Consider the following 20,384-nt stretch of genomic DNA (forward strand, 5'->3'; position numbering starts at 1 on the left):
AACAATCAGATTTCACAAGGTTTTATTCATCTTCATTATTTATTGTTAACACATCCATTGAGTTGGTCAACTTATTTCAGTACTAAATGACCAGAAAAGTCTCTATGAAGTAAGACAATTGAATTCCTTTGGTTGGGCTAATACAGGCCTTATCTGAATGGAGAAGCTGTGTGGTTTGCTAAAGCGCCAGAGTGGGTGCCACACCAATCCTTATGCAACAGCACAAGAGAAAGCAACCACAAACATGAGTGTAACAGAAGGAAGTTAATAGTGTAGAGCTCAAAACCAACACAGCTGGAACCTCACCAGCTAAGAGGAGCTGTGACAAACTGGCTGAGAATAAACCAAAACACCAAAGAAAAGGCAAACTTCTTAGATAATATGAATACTATTTAGGATTGTATACCACCTACAACACAAGTTAGTTTGTTTGTTTTAAAAAAGCATGCTACAAATTTTTTACCTCAGAAAAAAGAATTACAACCAGGAACACAACCAAAAAACCTAACAGCTTACCTGCAAATACGCATTTAAATCTTTTTTCCTCTTTTCCAGAAATTCTCTGTCCATATTGTTAAATGTCTTTTTGCCCGGAAGTTTCAGTATATTTGCAAGGTTTTCAAACTAGAAAAAAAAAAGAGAAGATTTTTTTGTTCTGTTTTTAAAAAAGGTTTCAAATTGCTATTAAGGCTCAGAAATTACAGGGGTCATTATATTCACTATATTCATTATATTCACATGTTCTTTATCTACCATATAACACCTGACAAATAATTTCTGCATCAAGCCCAGAACTCTGTTTCCTCTGAGAAGCCAAAATGAAAGGTAGGCCATCAAGAACAAATGCATGAAAATTCTCAGGAGACTGTCAAGGGCAAAATTTAATTTCTGAACAAAGACATGATACTCATTTTTGAAATACAGACTAGTATAGTGTGTAAAAAGTTTAGGCTCGAGATTTATCGTTATTATTTCAGCAGAAATTAGCAGGGTTATGAGACACAACATCAAGAGAACCTGGAAATATTTCTAAAATATCTTCCCTTTCCTGATCTGATGATACCTACTAAGGAAATGATTAAGCTTTTAGCCCTGCAGTGGACAGCAGCACTCAGTTTACACATAGGTTATCGTATTGTGCTTGATATGCCATCACCTGTGCCTTTTCTCCATGTAGTGACAGTGATTGGCACTGGTTGACATGTCTTCCACTGTTCCAGTTTTACAGCAAGAATGGGTGTTCCAGAGAAGCAGCAGGGAAGGAAGAGGCCCTAACACTAAAGAAGGTTGAACATACTTGCTAAAATGCACAAAAATAAAGTTACAAGAATAAAACTTGAAGAATCAGGACTATCCACATATTTATTATTTACAGGAAGTCTGGATTCTGTAATATCCATAAGGGGGTAAAGAGAGAAAGGCATAGTATCTAGGCTTTAAGAAACAATCTGGAAAAAGGTTGTATCCTTTTCTCTCTATGGAAGACCACAAAATTATAGTTTTAATGAGAGATTGATTCCATTCAGTACCTGCAAGGTGTCTTTGTGCAAACACATAATTAAACTTTGGAAGGTCACAAAGCTCATATAACATTTGTGACCAGTAGGAAGCACCAAAGAATAACTCTTTCCAACTTTACAAATCCCATTCCCTTGCAATTAGGTCACATGGGAAAATAACTGAACAGAAGATGGTCTAGTTTTTACTTGGATCCTCGTATCTAAACAGAAGCAATGTAAGCAAATAACAGCCTCTAAAATACAGGTATCTACTTCAAATGGTATTTATTACACTACTGACTGAAGAAACTGGCGTTAAACTATTCAGTACTTTAAGGAAAAAAGCTCATACAGACACTATACACAGCTAACTTCAATTCCATTTTGAACCAAGTACCTATTTTCTCTGGAAAACAAACAATAATCCCTGCCCTTCTTATTAATTTTAAATAAAAAGCGTTCAGTATATCAGTGACAATCCTGTGCCTGTAAATGTAGTAACAACTGTTTTATTGTCAAAATAAAGCAAAATTTGGGGGACTTTCTGAGATGCTTGAGTGAAGCACAGGAATTTCCTTACTTCTTGCAATCTGGGGAGACCTTATTGCTCTCTACAACTACCTGAAAGGAGAGTGCAGTGAGGTGGGTGTTGGTCTCTTCTCCCAAATAACAAGTGATAGGACAAGAGGGAATGGCTTTAAAGGGGAGGTTTAGTTTGGATACTAGGAAAGATTTCTTCACTGAAAGGGTTGTCAAGTATCATAAAAGGCTGCCCAGGGAAGTGGTGGAGTCGCCATCCCTGGAGGTATTTAAAGGACATGTAGGTGTGGTACTTGGGGACATGGTTTAGTGGTGAACTTGGCAACGATAGGTTTATGGTTGGACTAGATGATCGTAATGGTCTTTTCCAACCAAACTATTCCATGATCTTACTGTTCTAGGATAAGATTTCCATTTTTTGGAAATTCAAAGAAATAAGATTTAGCAACAAGAAATGTCTGAATATTAATATTTTGAAAGTTTTTCTCTGCCATTTTTTTCTAGTAATTTATTAGTAAGTCAGTTCTAAATGACTGCCCCATATCAGCAGAACATTAACTCACTATAAGATCTGGGAAACCAAACATATTTCAACAGGTCAAGGATTCTTCAAACCAGTGAATTAATTTTTTAAGAAAACAATTTGAAGAAAAGTACAAAAATTGGTATTTCTAATTTATTGACAGTACACTAAGATAATAAGAAATTCATAGGAAAGTCAGACTTTGTTTATAATTAATACAAATATTCACCACAATATTTGCTTTTTTAATAAAGTTTTTTTCCATTTTTGCTACTGTTGTGACTAACCTACCTGCACAAAATTTGTTCTCTATGCCTCTCTATTAATTACAGAGTAAAGGGATATAATCCAACACTTCTGACTAGTTCAATGGTTATGCAGTCAAATCTGACTTCCTCAAAGGCTCGGTTTAAAGGCATTTCACCCTCCTCTTTAAAAACAGCATTTTCAACACTTTTTCATGTCAGCAGGTTCTACTTTGTACCAGCTGGTGAATTACAAGTCTCTATTATTTCTTCTTTCATTTTAAGGGTGTTAAAAGTCTAAAAATACAAGTACAGCAATAAAAGGCAGATTGTCTAGCAGTACACTGAACTTCCAACAGCTGTCCCTTTTGAGACACCACTGATCCTTAACATTTCACTTAAAAACTTAAATACCTACTTCCCAAGCTCAGTTTTTCTTTCTTAATCTCTACAACAAATGTAACAAATGAAATATGCCACTGTTCAAAAACAACAGCACTTCCATGCAAACATTTTAAAGTAAAATTAAGCTAAGGGAGGCATAGGGGGGGAAGCTTTCTAAGCTTCATTTCCTTTTGTTAGAGCCATTATATAGCCATAAGGACGAAGCTGTATAAACGTGTGCCTGTAAACTATGCAGTACAAATAATGTACAATATAAACAGTAAAAAAGTACACTTTAAAGGAAAATAACATAGTGCTATAACTCCACATTGTAAGTTACTTTGAGAAAGACAATACTCGTGTGATACCATCACACAGAAAAAGCACCTTTCAAAGACGCTTTAAAAGATTTTAATGGGATTAATTACCTGCTCAGTGATCCTCATGTGGAAGTCATGGAAGTCACTGTAGCGTCGGTACGTCTTCCATGTCTCTTCTGTGTTTGGATTTCGCCGATGGACTGTGATAGCATACAGTGCGTATGTCTTGCCATGGTCATTACACACTCCTGCCACAGCATATGGGTCATAGTCAGCATAGACTAGTAATTTAAAAACAAAATAAAAAAGGAACAAACAGAAAGAAGGAAGACGAAAGGACACAAACGTGAAGTGAAGAAATGTCTGGAATGGCAGACTTGAAAGACAAAAATGGACATGCAAGCAGAAGAGTAAGCATCCTTTTATCCAAAACACTGTATAAGTGATAAAATCAAGAAATTTATTATGTAAACTTAAATAGAGAGTAATAGAGAGATTAAGCAGCCTTAAAGTTAGTCAAGTTTCACTGACATTCAAAACATAAACAAAGAATAGAAAAGGTTTCCACTTGGAAGAACTGTGAATAGATCTTTGAAAAAAATAATTTTAACCTAAACAACTCAAGATATGAGTGAAAGACAACTGTGAAACCAGAAGAAATTTCAGTCTGAAAAGTACTCTAAGCATATAGCAAAAGTTTGTCCATCAAAAAATCTGTAAATACAAGACAGTGCCAGCAAGCCATAAGCATTCAGTTTTGTTATTAACATCAGCAGTTTGTTATTAAGATAAAAAATACACCCCCAATATTTAAGTCAACAGGAACTATATACACGCACACATATGCATGCATTCTGTAGGTATGTGTACATACACACACACTTTATAGAGAAGTCAATTTATAAACAGAAAGAACACAGCTAGCTATCTTAAACAGAAGCAAACATCTATTTGTTCTCTATGTAGTACTTAAGTTCTCTTCGACACTACTCCATAATAGAATTCTCACAGTATTGAGTTTGTTTCAACAACTTTCATTTAATCTACAGAATAACCTAGAACCAATATTGTTTACACTGCACACTGTTTAAATTGGTAGCATGTTGTGTCTCTAAGTACTGAGCCAATACCCAGTAACCACATTTTTCCAGTGGCCAGATCAAAATACTCTTTAATCAAGTTCTGTGAATTTTTCAATGCACCCGCGCTCCATAAAATGCACTTTTATTAACAAATCATCAGCTCCAACCTCTGTTGTGCTTCCAGCCTTATCGTCTCTCAAGCATAAGGCCAAGGTTCAAGCAGCCAGGGAGCACCTCTAGGAGAGGGGCAGCTGCTGACAATGTAAAAATTACTCACTAGTGAGGTGCACAGTGGACATGGAGCATCTTTTCTTTGACATCTACCCTCTAGAAGAAGAATGTTGAGTGCTGAACACCAACAGAAAAGTGCGAGCAGTCAGGATGCTGCCAAAAGACTGCCCAGAGAATGGAGCCAGGATCCTGAGCAAGTCCTATTCGCTAAACTCACATTCACCACTCTGCCATGCAGCCACTAGACCACATCTGAGGTGCACTGCTCAGCTGCACCTTTAGGAGTACCACTTTAGGACAGGAGTGGCAGAGAACGAAAGAAGTTGTCCCCGTCGCCCCCTATGCCACAGCCTCTTAATCAGCATTTATTTTGCAACGCAAGACACAGAGAATACTCAAAGACTATGAAGAAGATCTTGCACACACCCCACAAGCACAGTAAAGGGTAGTAATCTGAAGAGGAGAGAAGCCTGCACACAGATGCAAGATGCACCTACTGCCTGTAGCATCCAGAAAGCAGGGACTTGTATTTCTTGTTCAAAAATGAGGTAAAGAGGAAGACATCCAGCTTAATCCTATCTTACAATATGAACCTGTACACATCCCCTGGTTCAACTGGAATGTTACGGATTCAGAGAGTCAAGCTGATAGTTATCAATACACACTGCCATCAAGATTATAAATTTAACCTAATTTGTCTACTTCTAAGATAACCTTTATTCTTAGATCAAAACAACAAAAATTCTAAGTTTAATTCAAAAAAAAGTATCACATGTCATTTTAACAGAAAAGTAAAATTGTGATTCTTAACTTTTAAATTATTTTTTATCCTTCTCTAAGGACTAACTGCATGAGACATGGACTGCACCATGCTCTCACACTGTCCTGGAGAAACAGAGTGATTTGCAGAATCAAACAGAGTTTAATTAAAATGTCAAGTAGCTGAATTCTTGCTTACAGCTCATGTGTCTGCTATATAAATGCATAGATTTAAAAGTCTATTGTATAGTAAAATCTACCCCAAAAAAGTATCTGAAGATCAATTCAAAATTTAATTACTCAGTGCAATTTCATCTAACTAGAGTTATTTGCAAATAATATCTGAGAAGTTTTTATTTACTCTCACACAATATTTTTTTTAATTTATTATTGTGAATTATTATTTATTACTGTGAAGACTGAAGTCACTCCCTTAAAGTAAGCTAAGTCAATAAGGAAGCACAAAAAATAGGTGAAAATACCATAGTTAAGAGGAGTAAACAGTCAAGAATTAGAATTGTGTGACTAGAAAAGAAATGGCTTTCAGAATTTGTTCTTTAAATAATTATTAAAATAAATGTAACTCAATATTTAGTTTAATGAATGTTTCTTCAGAGAGAGGAAAAATAATAATACCATAGACAATGAAAATTAAATCACATTTTAAGAACAGATTATAGTCTACAACCTACAGCACCAATTCTGTAAGGATTTCCACAAGAACTTAATGGGAAATATGAATTCAAATGTTTTATGAGGTTAAAAAAAATGAAAGGATTAGGATTTCAAGGGCCTGTAATATCAAAAAACTCAAAATCAATGGTGGAAAACAAGTAAGCAGCCATTGTAACAGATTCACTTACCAGTATCCGAGATGTATGCATGGAGTTGAACTGTCTCATCAGAAGGAACATTTGAAAGGTCATCTAAGGACTGCAGGGTGGGGGAGAGAGGGGAGAAGGAAGAAACAGGCAAGAGAATAAGATCTCAGATACATCTCATTTGAGAGATGATTTTTGATTCCTCTATTTCACTTTCAAACTTTCAGTTTACTACACTAATAGCTTAATGCACTGTAACAATGCAAAGAAGCATTTCTATTACCTGGTTACTAAAGCCTTTCTTTTACACAGAGTGTAGGGCCCTTCGTTTCCCCGACAAGTTTCACATAGTTTTGTGATCACTCTAAGATATTTGCCACTTTCATTTGATACCTCAACTCTAATAGAAGTACAGGTAAAAATGGTCTTCCACTGAGCATTTAAAAAGCCCAAAAAACAAACAACTGTGGAGCTACAGATGATGTATAACACATCTTCTGGTTTTATCTTTATACCATTCTGTTTCCTTCCAACTGACTTAAAGCTCTACACAAAAGTTACAGTGCAGTAAAACTTGAATAATTTCTCTGCTGTATGTAAAAAATAGCAAACGCTTTTCTCAGAAATGTTTTCCCTTGTAAAAAAAGTGAACATGTACATGCCTATTCAGTAATTACTAGAACTGAAAGAAGCCTAATGGGTCTTTTAGAGAAGCTTTACTATTATTTAAAATTAATACATCTGACTACCAAGATTTAACACAATAAAGCTCTCCAAGGTCACTGGGTAAAAAACTTGGGTATGCAACTGAAAGAAATAGAGAATGGGCCACTTCACGTGTGATTCTAATAATAAATTACCAGGTTAAAAAAATAAGACGGAGTTACTAGAGTTCACAGGCACTGAGATCCCAGCTACTTTATATATTTTACCCCAAAATACTAACATTCTTCAAGATATAAATTCAGAATTAATATGCAGCTATTAGCTATCTTTTATAATTTAAGCAAGACAGTTTAATAGTGAATTGCCACAAAAGGTTATCTAGAATGGGACCTCCTGGGTAGCCATGCCATACCTGTGCCAAACTAAAACCTCAACACATGTAAATCAAGTTTCTAACCCCCTCTGTTTCCTTAAACATAAACCAAACTTATATGATTACAATCAAAAGACAAGTTGGGCTTGAAAATGTAAATTATTTAAAGACCCCGCTCTTGTCCCTTCTCCATTTGAATCTTTACCATCTCCATGATATCCCACCATAATACTCCACTCCTTCCTACTCAAGGTCTCTAGAGGGAAAAACTCTTCTCTTCCTCAATCAGTCTCTGCCTCAATATATCACTATAGAAAGCAAGGGCAATAATATTTTGTTATAAAATCTAGATACTGAACAAATGGCATCATTAAAAGGGTCTGAACACATTAAGTATGCTCTAACATGTACTGCAGTAAGGAATCTCCTAAATATCTTATGATACAGCTTGTAGACTTAGAGTACAAAAGTCCTAGACTAAAAGAAGGTAGAAGAAAGAAGAACCCATTTGGGAAATGTTTGCCACTGCATGCTATAGTGCTAAAAGTTCATGTCTGTTCAATGGTCAAACAGATGAACTCAGGTAAAAATATTTTGAGAACAGACACCATCTTTACCTCGAGAATTCCCAAATCTAAGTTACTGAAGAGTATTCCGGTAAAGTAACACTCTAAGTGGACTGTTCCTATAATCTTCATTAGACACTTGCTTTTGGCCATTGTTGGATATAGGGTTAAGACTTTCTCTGATCAAATCCATTCTTAAGCAAGTCACCCTTGGAAAGCAATTACCCTGTACAGTGTGCCCTATACTGCAAATTTAAGAGCAGAATATCACCTGAGATTGATGAATGGCAGGAATCTGTGGAAGCTTGGACAACTGCTTGATATTCCGAGAGCTCTAGGATTTGATTATCAGTAAGATGGAAGCTATATTATTAAGGAAGACAAGTAACAGTCAACTGTTCTAATATTGTTTGCTATGAAATACTGACATTAAGGTACTGTTCTATTTTTTAAAGGGAATCATTATTTCTTGTTTTCCTGCCTCCCTTCATTGCTACTCTAACAGTTCAGTTTTCTTCTTGATAACTGAGTGGGGTTCCAGTTGACATACACTCATGACTGCCAGAAGTTCAATCCAGCCATTTCTGCTGCCATTCAAGGTGTTGGATATGTGACACCTATGTAACTCCTTCTATTTACTCCATGCAAAAGCAATATGTAAAGCTCATATTATGGATCCATTTAGATGAAATCTACAAGAGTCTATAAATATTCTACTATGGTTTTATACCCCCCCAAATATACCCTACTGGTTTAATATAGTAGATTAACATGTCAAATTTAAAGACAGAAATCAATGATATTTTTGTAAAATAACTTTTCCTCAAAATACTTTTGAGCCTCTCTTCCAAATAATATTAAAATACATTCTTACAGTGAAAGTATAAACTGCATGTGATATTTTATAATGGAATCTTCAAGAAACACTCAACTGCTGTGGCAAGGCACTATATAGCAACAATTAATACAAGTAAATGAAATGGCTGAAACTTGAACAGATAACATGGACAGTTTGTATTTAATACGACTCAATATCTTTGACATTAGGTATATCCACAGGAAAACAAGTTAATTCAAAAGGAAAAATATCACACCACAACCCAATCTTATTTAATGCACTGTCATTAGCTAAAAGTACAGAAATCCCCTGACCTTTGAAGTAACCTTCCAAAGTCTATTTTTCTGTGTGTAACTGACTAACACAAAGGAGCTAAACGATGTATATAGAAATTTACTCTTGACATGGAATTCAGCCAGGAAAAACTAATCTACCAGTATTCAAACACCTGTAAAAGCATTGAAAACCCTGAACAGCTCTCAACAATATGGACTACAGAAAGTAAAGTTCTTCTGCATAAACAGAGCTTTATTACACATTTCTGCTAGAATGTTCTTCATTCTTTATAAAAATAACGTGTCATTCTGCAAATATACTTTTCACAACAAGAAAAATCAAGACTTGGTAGTGTTCCATGCAAATATCTATTTGTATTGCAACAGTGCTTGATAAAGGCTTTAAGACTTTCTAGCTTAGTTTGGAAAGGCCACACATAACTAAGCAGTAGATAAACATGAGCCAGAAGAGCCATTCCAATGACAAAACCCCAACCATAAAATGACTTTGATATGTCAGAGTATTCTTAGAAAAAGTACTTTGAGACAGAAAGATCTTTTTAAGAGATTAGTCAATTAAAAGACTCTCTTATGAAATGTTACCAGAATTGTATGTACATTTATAAAAAATATTGCTAAATTAAGTTTTCCTTCTGCATCTAACAGGAGGTTCTGTAAATTTTATCAGCTGACCACCTCCCTTTTTCTTTGTATTTCAAAATATAAACAAGAGGAAAACAATTGGGAAAAAATCCTAGCTTTAAAAAAAACCCAACCAAACAAACGAACCACACAAACAAAACCCCCAAACAAAACCTAAACTCAAAACAAACACAGGGAAGCACATTTATGTTAAATGTATTTCTTTACAAAATAAATTTTATTCCTCTGTGTGCAAGCAAGATCTAACCAATGCACTGGAACTCCTAAGAAGCTACAGCATATTCCAAGAATGAACTAGAAGGGCCTATGAATCACCTAAAACAGGAAATTGCATGCAGATTGCAAACCTTTCTTAAACTAAAAGATGTGGAAAAATACTCTCATATGCACAATTGAACCTTGCGTATCTTCTGGCTCAACTACATATAGTCTGAAGAAACAAGAGGAGGAAATACATCAAAATTTTTATGATTTTTCCTTTTTCAATAACTGTGATTTGATTTTCAGTTTAAAACATTTTAAATCTAGTAAGATCTATGTGGGACAGATTATTTAGAAAAGGTCTGGCAGAAAGATACACTTTTCTTTATACATATGCAACCACTAATACACACAGAGGCATATTTCAAATATTTAGGTACATTCATGTGACAAAGAAAAGAGGTTCTGACAAACTGACGCAGTCAAGAATTGCTTAATAAAATGCTACCAAAAACTGAACTTGAAATCGGTCAGATTAGAAAACAAAGATTCCTATTTTGAATAAATAAAATGTTTCCCAATCAAGTTCTAACTCAAAAAAATAGAACCATAGAATGGTTTGGGTTGGAAAGGACCTTAAAGATCCCCTAGTTCCACCCCCCTGCTGTGGACAGGGTTGCCAGCCACTAGATCAGGCTGTGCAGGGCCCCATCTAACCTGGCCTTGAATGCCTCCAGGGATGGGGCATCTACAACTTCTCTGGGCAACCTGTTCCAGTGCCCCCCACCCTCTGGGTGAAAAATTTCCTCCTAATATCTAACCTAAATCTCTCCTCTTGTAGCTTAAAACCATTTCCCCTTGTCCTATCACCATCTGCCCATGTAAAAAGTTGCTGTCCCTCCTGTTTATAAGCTCCCTTCAAGTACTGTAAGGCCACAATGAGGTCTCCCCAGAGCCTTCTCTTCTCCAAGCTAAACAAGCCCAGCTCCCTCAACCTTTCTTCCTAACAGAGGTGCTCCAGCCCTCTGATCATCTTCATGGCTCTCCTCTGGACCCACTCCCACAGCTCTACACCTTCCTTGTGTTGGGGGCTTCAGGCCTGGACGCAATACTCCAGATGGAGCCTCAAGGGCAGAGTAGAAGGGGACAATCTCTTCTCTTGCCCTGCTGGGCATCTTTTGATACAGCCCAGGATACAGCTGGCCTTCCAGGTTGCAACTGCACACTGCTGGCTCATGTTAAGCTTCTCATCCACCAGGACTCCGAAGTCCTTCTCAGCAGGGCTGCTCTCAATGAGTTCTACTCACAGTCTGTACACATACCAGGGATTTCCACTTGGCCTTGTTGAACCTCATTAGGTTCCCGTGGGCCCACTTCTGAAGTCTATCCAGGTCCCTCTAGATGGCATTCCTTCCATCTGTTGTATCAACTGCACTACTCAGCTTGGTGTCATCAGCAAACTTGCTGAGGGTGCACCCAATCCCACTATCCAGGTCACTGATAAAGATGTTGAAGAGCACCAGTCCCAAGACTGACCCCTGGGGAACATCACTCGTCACCAGCCTCTACCTGGCCACAGAGCCATTCACCACAACCCTCTGGCTGTGACTATCCAACCAATTCTTTATCCATCGAATAATCCAGCCTTTAAGTCCATATCGTTCCAATTTAGAGGTAAGGATATGGTGTGGGACCGTGTCAAAGGCCTTGCACAAGTCCAGGAAGACGACATCAGTTGCCCTTCCTTTGTCCACCAATGCTGTCACTTCATCACAGAAGGGCACCAGACTGGTCAGGCATGATCTGCCCCTGGTGAAGCCATGTTGGCTATCTCGGATCACCTCTTCACCTTGCAAGTGCCTTGCCATAGTTTCCAGGAGGATCTGCTCTACTATCTTCCCAGGCATAGAGATGAGGCTCACCGGCCTGTAGTTCTCCAGGTACTCCTTGCTCCCTTTCTTGAAAATGGGAGTGACGTTTCCCTTTTCCCAGTCACAGGGGACTTCACCTGACAGCCATGACTTTTCAAATATGATGGAGAGTGGTTTGGCAACCGTATCAGCTAGCTTCTTCACGACCCTGGTATGTATGTCATCCAGCGCCACAGACTTGTACACATTCAATTGCATGAGGTGGTCTCTTGACTTGCTCTGTTCTTACAGTGGGAGGGACTCTGCTCTCCTGACCCCCACCTAGAGGTTCAAGGACTCAAGAGACATTGGAAGCCTGACTGCCAGTGAAGACTTTGGCAAAGACCTTGTTGAGCACCTCAGCTTTCTCCAGCTCTGTTGAAGCCAGTTCTCCCTTTTCATTTATCAGAGGGGGTACGCTCTCCTTGGCCTGTCTCTTCTGGCTAATGCACATGAAGAACCCCTTTTTGTTATTTTTCACATCCCTCACCAAGTCCAACTATCAACCTATAGAAACCTAATTAAATGCCTCATTTAACAGTCTAATTTAATTTAATCCTTTGAGATTTTGGTTTCAAAGGATTTGTTTTCACCTTTTATTACCTAACTTCAAATTTATGTCTATTTAAAAAAACAAATAGAGATAAGTATGCTTTGCATAAATTAACTACAGATTATTACCGTTTCTGTGAGAAACAATACAAAATTTCATTAAACAGAGGAAAGTACAAAAGGCATAGTTTGAACTTACAGATTAATTGATACCTTACGCGTGCTTCGATTTGACTCAAGAACTTTTTCAGAAATTAAACAGCAATGAAGTAAAACCTCTAATGTACATAATTTAAACTATTTTATAACACTCTCCCTACTGTTGGGGAGAAAAAAAAAAAATCCAAGCACTTACCAGATTTATGCTGCCAGTAGGAGACCCATTAAAAGATTCTGGGAGCAGTGAGGAAAGGGAAAGGAAAAACCAGGTTAGAAGATATTTTACAATGTAGGGCCACACACAAGAAATAAAAACGCAAAGGTAAAACATTATGGAAAATAATGGACAGAGGTGGCATTAGGCAAAATGTTGTGTCCAACATATAAGTACTTCAAGTTTCCAATAAAGACACCTAGAGGAAAACATATGTAAGTTTATACAACTATAGATATGAAATAAATACTCCAGAGAACATTGCTTTTCAAGCTTATGCCATCACATGAAATTGCTTCATTAAAGAGTCAGCTTAATAGTTAAATATATTTCCATTAGACTTGTATGAGAAGAATGATTTTAATTGCTTTATAAAGCCACATCTGCTATGTACTTTCAATTTCTATTTCCAGATGAAGAATACAGTGACATATTAAAACAATCAAACATGCTGAAGAATCTCAAATATTGTTGAATAAAAATGAGAATTAAAGAGTCACATACTTATTTTAGCAATACACTTGTTACCAAGACTTGACAAAAAATTTACATGAGATTAATAGTTACTACAGAATAACACCACCCTATTTTACTCCAGTTTACAAAAAACCCCAAAAACCAACAAAACCACAAGGAGGAAACATTGATGTAAAAATCAGAGATACTACACGAACTTTTTGATTTCTCAAAAACAGCATGGATAATTTTCTTACTTTCATTTTAAAGCAGAAAAAAGAACAGTTACAGGAAATCCCCCTTACAGATATAGAGCTCACCTCCTTCACCATCATCTGATCCTCTGAAACTAGGATCCTTTAGCATATCCAGCTCAGCTAACATCCGCACATACAACACATTCTGTTTGAATGAAGGGTAGAATCTTTCATCTCGCAGCATCAATTCATACACCTTATTGAAATAAAAATGCCAACCTTAGAAATACTTAGTATATTTTTTAATTAATCAGACAAGTTTTCATAAGTTCTACTTGATCAACATGTATCTGTGCCTTCTATTATGTGTGTCTGGGTTTCCTTTAAAACCCCAATGCAAGTTTGTGAAATTTCAGTTCAGGCTTACTCTTTATGGAAAGGCTATGAGGACTAATTGTGCTAGAAGTATAATGCAATCTCGTAAAGTATCTAACTAGTGAGACATACACATGAAGGAAGGAAAGTAGCACATTAACTATAAATGCTTCCTTCATCTCCTCTGAACCTCTCCAGTTGTGCTATAAACATGTGTGGTCTTTATCCATTTCACAACAGGTTATCTCTCTGAGTCCTTCTTTGCTGATAAACTATAAACACAGACCTGCAAACGCTTAGGTGGACAGGTGAGAAGAGGGAAAGGAAAGGAGGGAAGACACTGCATACTACTCTCCTGAACACTTCTGGTTCAGCCAACACAGTATAACCCTACCTCAGAAAGAGTTAATCACATCTTCTTAAAAAGTTATCTATATAGCCTATACTATGACAGTATATATACATATACACACATATCTATACATAGTGGGAATTAATTCATAATGTTTGGATATTCATGTCAACTCTAGAATATTTTAATGATTTTTTTTTTTCATGGAACACTTTGTACAAGTCCTATCACCTGGTAAGAATGGAAAAAAATTCATGGAAGTCTGAGGAAGTCAATTTCTTTTGTAACACATGAGAAATTTATGCTCTTCAGCAGAAATCACAGGCAAGGACCTTGCAACATACTTTGAGCAATATGGATTTCACAGTGTGTGAAAACAATTCTAAGTTCTACAGCTCCTATCACTAATTGTTATCATGAATAAGAACAATAACTTAATGACCTAAAATAAAAACCTCTCAGACTGGGTATACAATTTATTGTCAGAATATTAATAATTCACTTTATATATTTATAAATATATATATCTATATATATATTGGACTTGAGTGATAAAGTGTATGCATGCAGGCAGTAAAAAGACTGTTTTATCTTCAGTACTTGCTGCTTCTCAGTGATACACTGTTCAGGCTTGCAGAAACAGAACAGTCAAATTAACTTCTGGAAAGAGATATAGAATTTAATATGGCAATATGCTTACATCCACCTTCAAAAAACAGAGCTAAACCAGACCAAAATTGTACCACTCAGTTATTCTATACAGGCAAATTTTCTTAAATTGGTGCATAAACATAAATAATAATCCCATAATTCTAAATTATGCTTCATAATTATTCATACAGGACACCTATTCTTTCTCTGTCTACTGCTTTGAAAACCATGGGCTACGTATGGCTAAGCAGAAGTTGGAAATTTAGAGTATGATTTTTTATAGAATAGGAAAATGGTAAAAGAGGTCTGAGGTTTCAGATGTCAGAGTTCCTTTCTCCTTTTTCAGTGGTCACAGTGACATTTAATACTCTATAGCCTTAACAGTTCTTATGAAATACAGGATGAAAAGAGTGTACCTTTCTCTGAATGTCATCAAATATTTCAGGTGTTGGATCGTCATGGTTCAGTGTTTCTGCCAGTTTTGCTACTAAGTTGTCATCAATATTAACTCTTGGAGATGCCTGTCACAGAGATCTAAATCAACTTTTGCAGCATAATAATAAGAAAGATTCTATTTTCAAAAATAAAACCCAATACAATTCTGCAATTCTCTAAGCAAACTAAATGTCATCTTGATGAGTATTTCTAGCTCTAGAACTGTCTAGAACACACAACAGGAGTCAAACCCCTCCTCTCCCCAAAATCAAGTTCAGAGTTTGTATTAAAACTCAGAAGTTTCAGGATTAAATACTAAAAATCACCTCAAAAACAATTTATGCACGTTATTTTGAAGCAACAGCTAAACCACATTTACTCAAGACTTAATACCACATTTTATTTATTTATTTAATAATAGAAAGATCTAGATTCAGAAATGCAGAACAAGTCAGTAACAAAGTAAATCAACAAAGTCCTGAACTATCTGAGGAAAGATTAAGAGTTTGTCAACTCTGCAACACACTGCCAGTTTCTGGAGAGATTAACAGTAGCTGTAATCACGGTAGCTTTTTATACAAACTCTATTACTGCCACTAGCATACTAACGATATCAGCCATCAGATTCCTACTCACCCCTTATGTGACATATTTTAAACCACTGCATGTTAAGCATACTCTTAGATGGGCCCAAGTTCACACACTACACTTTCCCTATTTTCTCTAACAGAGACAGGGAGCCAGCGCTGAACCAGACCCGAAAAGGCTCACTTGATCCATTAAGCACAGCTGAGAGGCTGAGTTTATCAGCTTTGGAAAAGCTCTGGTGTTAGATAGCTTCTGACTTCAAATTGGTGAGCATTCAATTTGTACATATACTGGACTGCATATTTTTGAAAAATATTTCTTCTTGCAGGGGGAAGGTAGGGGGCAGGGTAAAAGGAAGGGAAATGGGAAAGGACAGCACACACAGACAGAATTTCTTATTCTCTCTTCACATTTTCTCTAGTTTATCTTTATTCTAGCAAGTCAGCTTCTGAGGAACACTTTCAGTGCATGTGACAGGACAGTGAGTGTCAGTATGAGCCTTTTTAAATGGAGAGAAAAAAAAAAGAAAAAAGAGGAAGGTATTTTCTTAGTGCTTAACACACAGAGAGAAGATACACAAGTAATATCTTAAATGTAAACTTGTGAACATCTTGTGCTACATCACATACATTTTGTATTAACGTAGCCATAACTACCAAAAAAGCATCTGTACAAAGAATAAATCCCAAATGCTAAACAATGCAGAAATAAATCATTCCTACCTTTTCTGATAAATATTGCTCATAAACTCCAAATGCAGCTGCTCTTAATAAACCCTTGGTTTGATTAGTCTGATGTTTTCCATCTTTCTGTCGGCTTTGAAGTACCTCCAGCTGCTGCTGTGCCGTAACCCTGTATCCTTCCACTGTCATCCAGAAAAACAGATGTGCTTGGCCACCAGTCTGCTGCATGTAATCTACAGAAAACAGCACCCACACAACTATAGTTACTGTTGTGTGTCTTAGAATAAGAATTCTCTATGATGTTAGCTACATATGGAACTCCAGGATCTGGTTAAACATCTGGAATACTTGTCACCTAGAGCTAAAAAATAAAAAGTACTATATACACGTTGGTAATAACCAGTAAACAAAATTGCAAGCTAAATCTAGGAACTCAGCACTGAATCCTAAACTGCACATGTAAAAAGTGAATCCACTGTTACTGTGTGGATGTAACAGGCTTACACAGCATGATACACGTTGAGAGGAAGTTCAAACTGGAATTCTAACAAACCACGTGCATCCATTACCTTGACAGGCTTGAGAGGTGGGCCTGTGCTAACCTCATGAAGTTCAACAAGGCCAAATGCAAGGTCCTGCATCTGGGTCGGGGCAATTCCAAACATAAATACAGTCTGGGCGATGAGTGGCTTCAGACTCGTTCCAAAGAGAAGGGCTTGGGAGTGGTGGTGGATGAGAAGCTCAACATGAGCCAGCAATGCACACTCACAGACCAGAAAGCCAACCGTATTCTGGACTGCATCAAGAGAAGCGTGGCCAGCAGGTCGAGGGAGGTGATTCTCCCCCTCTACTCAGCTCTCCTAAGGCCCCACCTGGAGTACTGTGTCCAGTTCTGGAGCCCCCAATACAAGAAAGACATGGACCAGTTAGAACGAGTCCAGAGAAGGGCCACCAGGATGATCCGAGGGCTGGAGCACCTCTCCTGTGAAGACAGGCTGCGAGACTTGGGGCTGAGAGAGCCTGGAAAAGGGAAGGCTCTGGGGAGATCTTATAGCGGCCTTCCAGTACCTGAAGGGGGCCTACAAGGAAGCTGGGGAGGGACTTTTTATAAGGGCAGTTAATGACAGAACAAGGGGAAATGGGTTTAAGCTGCAAGAGGGTAGATTTAGATTAGATATTAGGAAGAAATTATTTCCTGTGAGGGTGGTCAGACACTGGAACAGGTTGCCCAAGGAAGTTGTGGCTGCTCCCTCCGTGGAAGTGTTCCAGGCCAGGTTGGATGAGGCTTTGAGCAACCTGGTCTAGTGGAAGATGTCCCTGCTCAGGTCAGGGGGGTTGGGGAACTGGATGTTCTTTAAGGTCCCTTCCAACCCAAACCATTCTATGATTCTATGATTGAGTTAAAAGTACTATCACCACCAACAAAACTGATCAATATTCTTAGTAATGACCATCAGCAGCCCAATTAATTGAAAGAAGAGAAACAAACATTAGAAAGTAATAAAAATTAATTACACAGCTCTAATCCATCTATCAATTTCTTGATTATATGATAAATCTAAAATAATACATCAATTACTGCTGTATTTTAGCTTTTCAAACAGATTACTTTCAGGAGCCTTGTAATCCTCTAAACTTCAATCTAACATCTATATTCATTAGTTCCATTAGTTTTAGTGAGACCAGCAAAAGTACAACTAATGATTGTAGTAACTTTCAAAGCCATTACAATTATAAACCTCTAAGCAATTATTGCAATGATTCTGTTCTGAAGAGAACAAACTTGTGAAGTGATAGACCAAAAAACATTGCAAGGACAGTCTTACAGAGTGGTAAGTATTGAAAAAAGCTTGATAAAAGCTTTTGGAAGTAATGAGTACGGTGTTCTGAACAGGTAATTACAGACTGATTTTCAAAAAGGTTTTGGTTCTCTCTGGCAATTGGCTTAAACACATTTAGCTCTCAGAAGACATCTATATTCAGTGATTTCAAGTGCACAGTCCTGTGAGTTAGCATATTCTTTATAAATAAAAAAGACAAGATAACTTAACACTTACCCATAAAAAATTGTAGTGCAACATTGTCTACCAGAATATGGTCCAAAGGGACTGTGCAAAGTTTTCCGAAGTTTGCTGCCAGTTTCACAGTATCTATTTCCTATAAGACACAGTTCAGTGTGTTCATAGGCTTTATTTTTTTTTTAATTAGCTTTTAAAATTTCTGCTTACCACGAAGCAGACGTAATAAAAAAATAATTTACATTACAGATAATAAAGCAGCCTCTCAATGGTTAGTTATTTTCACAATCACTAACAATTGAAGTTCTAGATCATAAGGTCATGCTCACCTAACTATTTGCCTTCAGCATGGATGACTTCTGCTATATGGGAAGCTGGCTTTTAACACTGCTGTTCATGTAATACTATACAGGTCAAATTAACCCCAAATCCTTCATCAGCATAAGGGAGCATGAAAGTTAATTAATAAGATTAACTAATTTCAGAGTTTGATGGGGTGCAGGTCACTACAACTTAAATTCATCTCTGCCCAACTTTTTTCCTGATAATATGACATTTCTTGGTATTACAGTAATGGTTCTGGATCCAGCTGTAGAATACTTAAACATTTTAACAGTCAATATGCGCAAGATCACATTATCTTGGAGTCACACCTAGGTCCAATTAAGAGAGTCAAGAAACTAAGCAAAGCCAAACATACTGACTCTGTCAGCCTTGAACCACAAAAGAAAATATAAAACAAGCAAATAGAACTATATGAAGTTCCCAAACTTAGTATCAGTTTGCCTTAGGCTTTTCATACCTAAAGAGGTAAATATGTCTGACAAAAGAAAATACATGAAGCCTACAAGGCATTGCAAAATAATCAGCAAATGGTACCTTTATCAACAAGAAAAGAATCTTTGCCAAAATCTAAGAAGCTTGATGCACAAAAGGTACACACTGGAGCAGCAAAAAATAACTGAATCTAGGTGTATAAATACAAAGATGCTTTGCACCTATGTAACATTTTGCTTTAACTCTTGCATTGAAAAAGTAAGAATAGCTTGAAGATGTACCTGCATCTCAACTGCTAAAGCTAGAATCAAAAAAACTCTAAACATGTGAAACTTTACAAATTCTTTCTGTAAGTAAATTGCAAATACAAGACTAAGTTCAGTTGTAGAATGTACTCCTATAACTGCATATTTCAAGTTGTGTTTCAAAATGCAAGAATCAAAAAGCTAGACCAAACTAGTAAGTCATTTGCAGCTTCACTCTTTTGGAACTAAGAAAATTATAAAACACTTACTTTTCCTGACTGCAACCTCTGAATTCTTGAATCGCATACTTTAATAACATATAATAAACTGTTTATTTGATTTTTTATAGTGTTGATATCTGAAAGCAAGAACAAAGAGGATTAAGCAATACAGATGAGTAAATAAACTCATACAAAAAGTGATGTACAATTTACAAAATACATCAGCTTTGAACAGAAGGGTTTTTTCGGCTTAAATACCTTACTGATAGAAATGAACAAGAAATATTTTTCTCTTTCCTTTTTCAGATTAACTGTTAACTGGCTACCCAGTAATACCTGAAGTATTACTGAAATTCAGAACCATCGGTCAGGCAAGTTTCAATTCAGTGGAAGTATACATACCTAACCAACCAGTCTATTTAAAAACCAGAAACAACAACAACAAAACCCCCCAAAAACCAACAAACCACACATACGAAGAATCAAGTTTCAACACTCCACATATAATTTAATTTTTTAAATAATGAAATATTTTATACTATACTGCATCAAGAGTTTTTATTTT

General features: G+C 36.7%; 1 protein-coding gene across 1 annotated transcript in view; it reads right to left on the reverse strand.

Moving 5' to 3' along the window:
* Positions 1–516: 516 nt before the first annotated feature.
* Positions 517–20,384, reverse strand: part of LOC104517494 (sorting nexin-13) — a gene marked incomplete at its 3' end in the record, with an annotated part of 33,727 nt that continues 13,859 nt past the window's right edge. The window contains exons 9-17 of the mRNA XM_010171441.2: positions 19,868–19,956; positions 18,616–18,715; positions 16,598–16,791; positions 15,269–15,373; positions 13,598–13,730; positions 12,804–12,841; positions 6,447–6,516; positions 3,620–3,759; positions 517–624 (exon numbers count right to left, since the gene is read on the reverse strand). Of these exons, the coding sequence (XP_010169743.2) occupies positions 517–624; positions 3,620–3,759; positions 6,447–6,516; positions 12,804–12,841; positions 13,598–13,730; positions 15,269–15,373; positions 16,598–16,791; positions 18,616–18,715; positions 19,868–19,956 (977 nt within the window). The remainder of the gene's footprint in view (positions 625–3,619; positions 3,760–6,446; positions 6,517–12,803; positions 12,842–13,597; positions 13,731–15,268; positions 15,374–16,597; positions 16,792–18,615; positions 18,716–19,867; positions 19,957–20,384) is intronic.

The sequence above is a fragment of the Antrostomus carolinensis genome, unplaced genomic scaffold, assembly GCF_000700745.2.
Source record: "Antrostomus carolinensis isolate BGI_N321 unplaced genomic scaffold, ASM70074v2 scaffold36097, whole genome shotgun sequence".
NCBI lineage: Eukaryota > Metazoa > Chordata > Aves > Caprimulgiformes > Caprimulgidae > Antrostomus > Antrostomus carolinensis.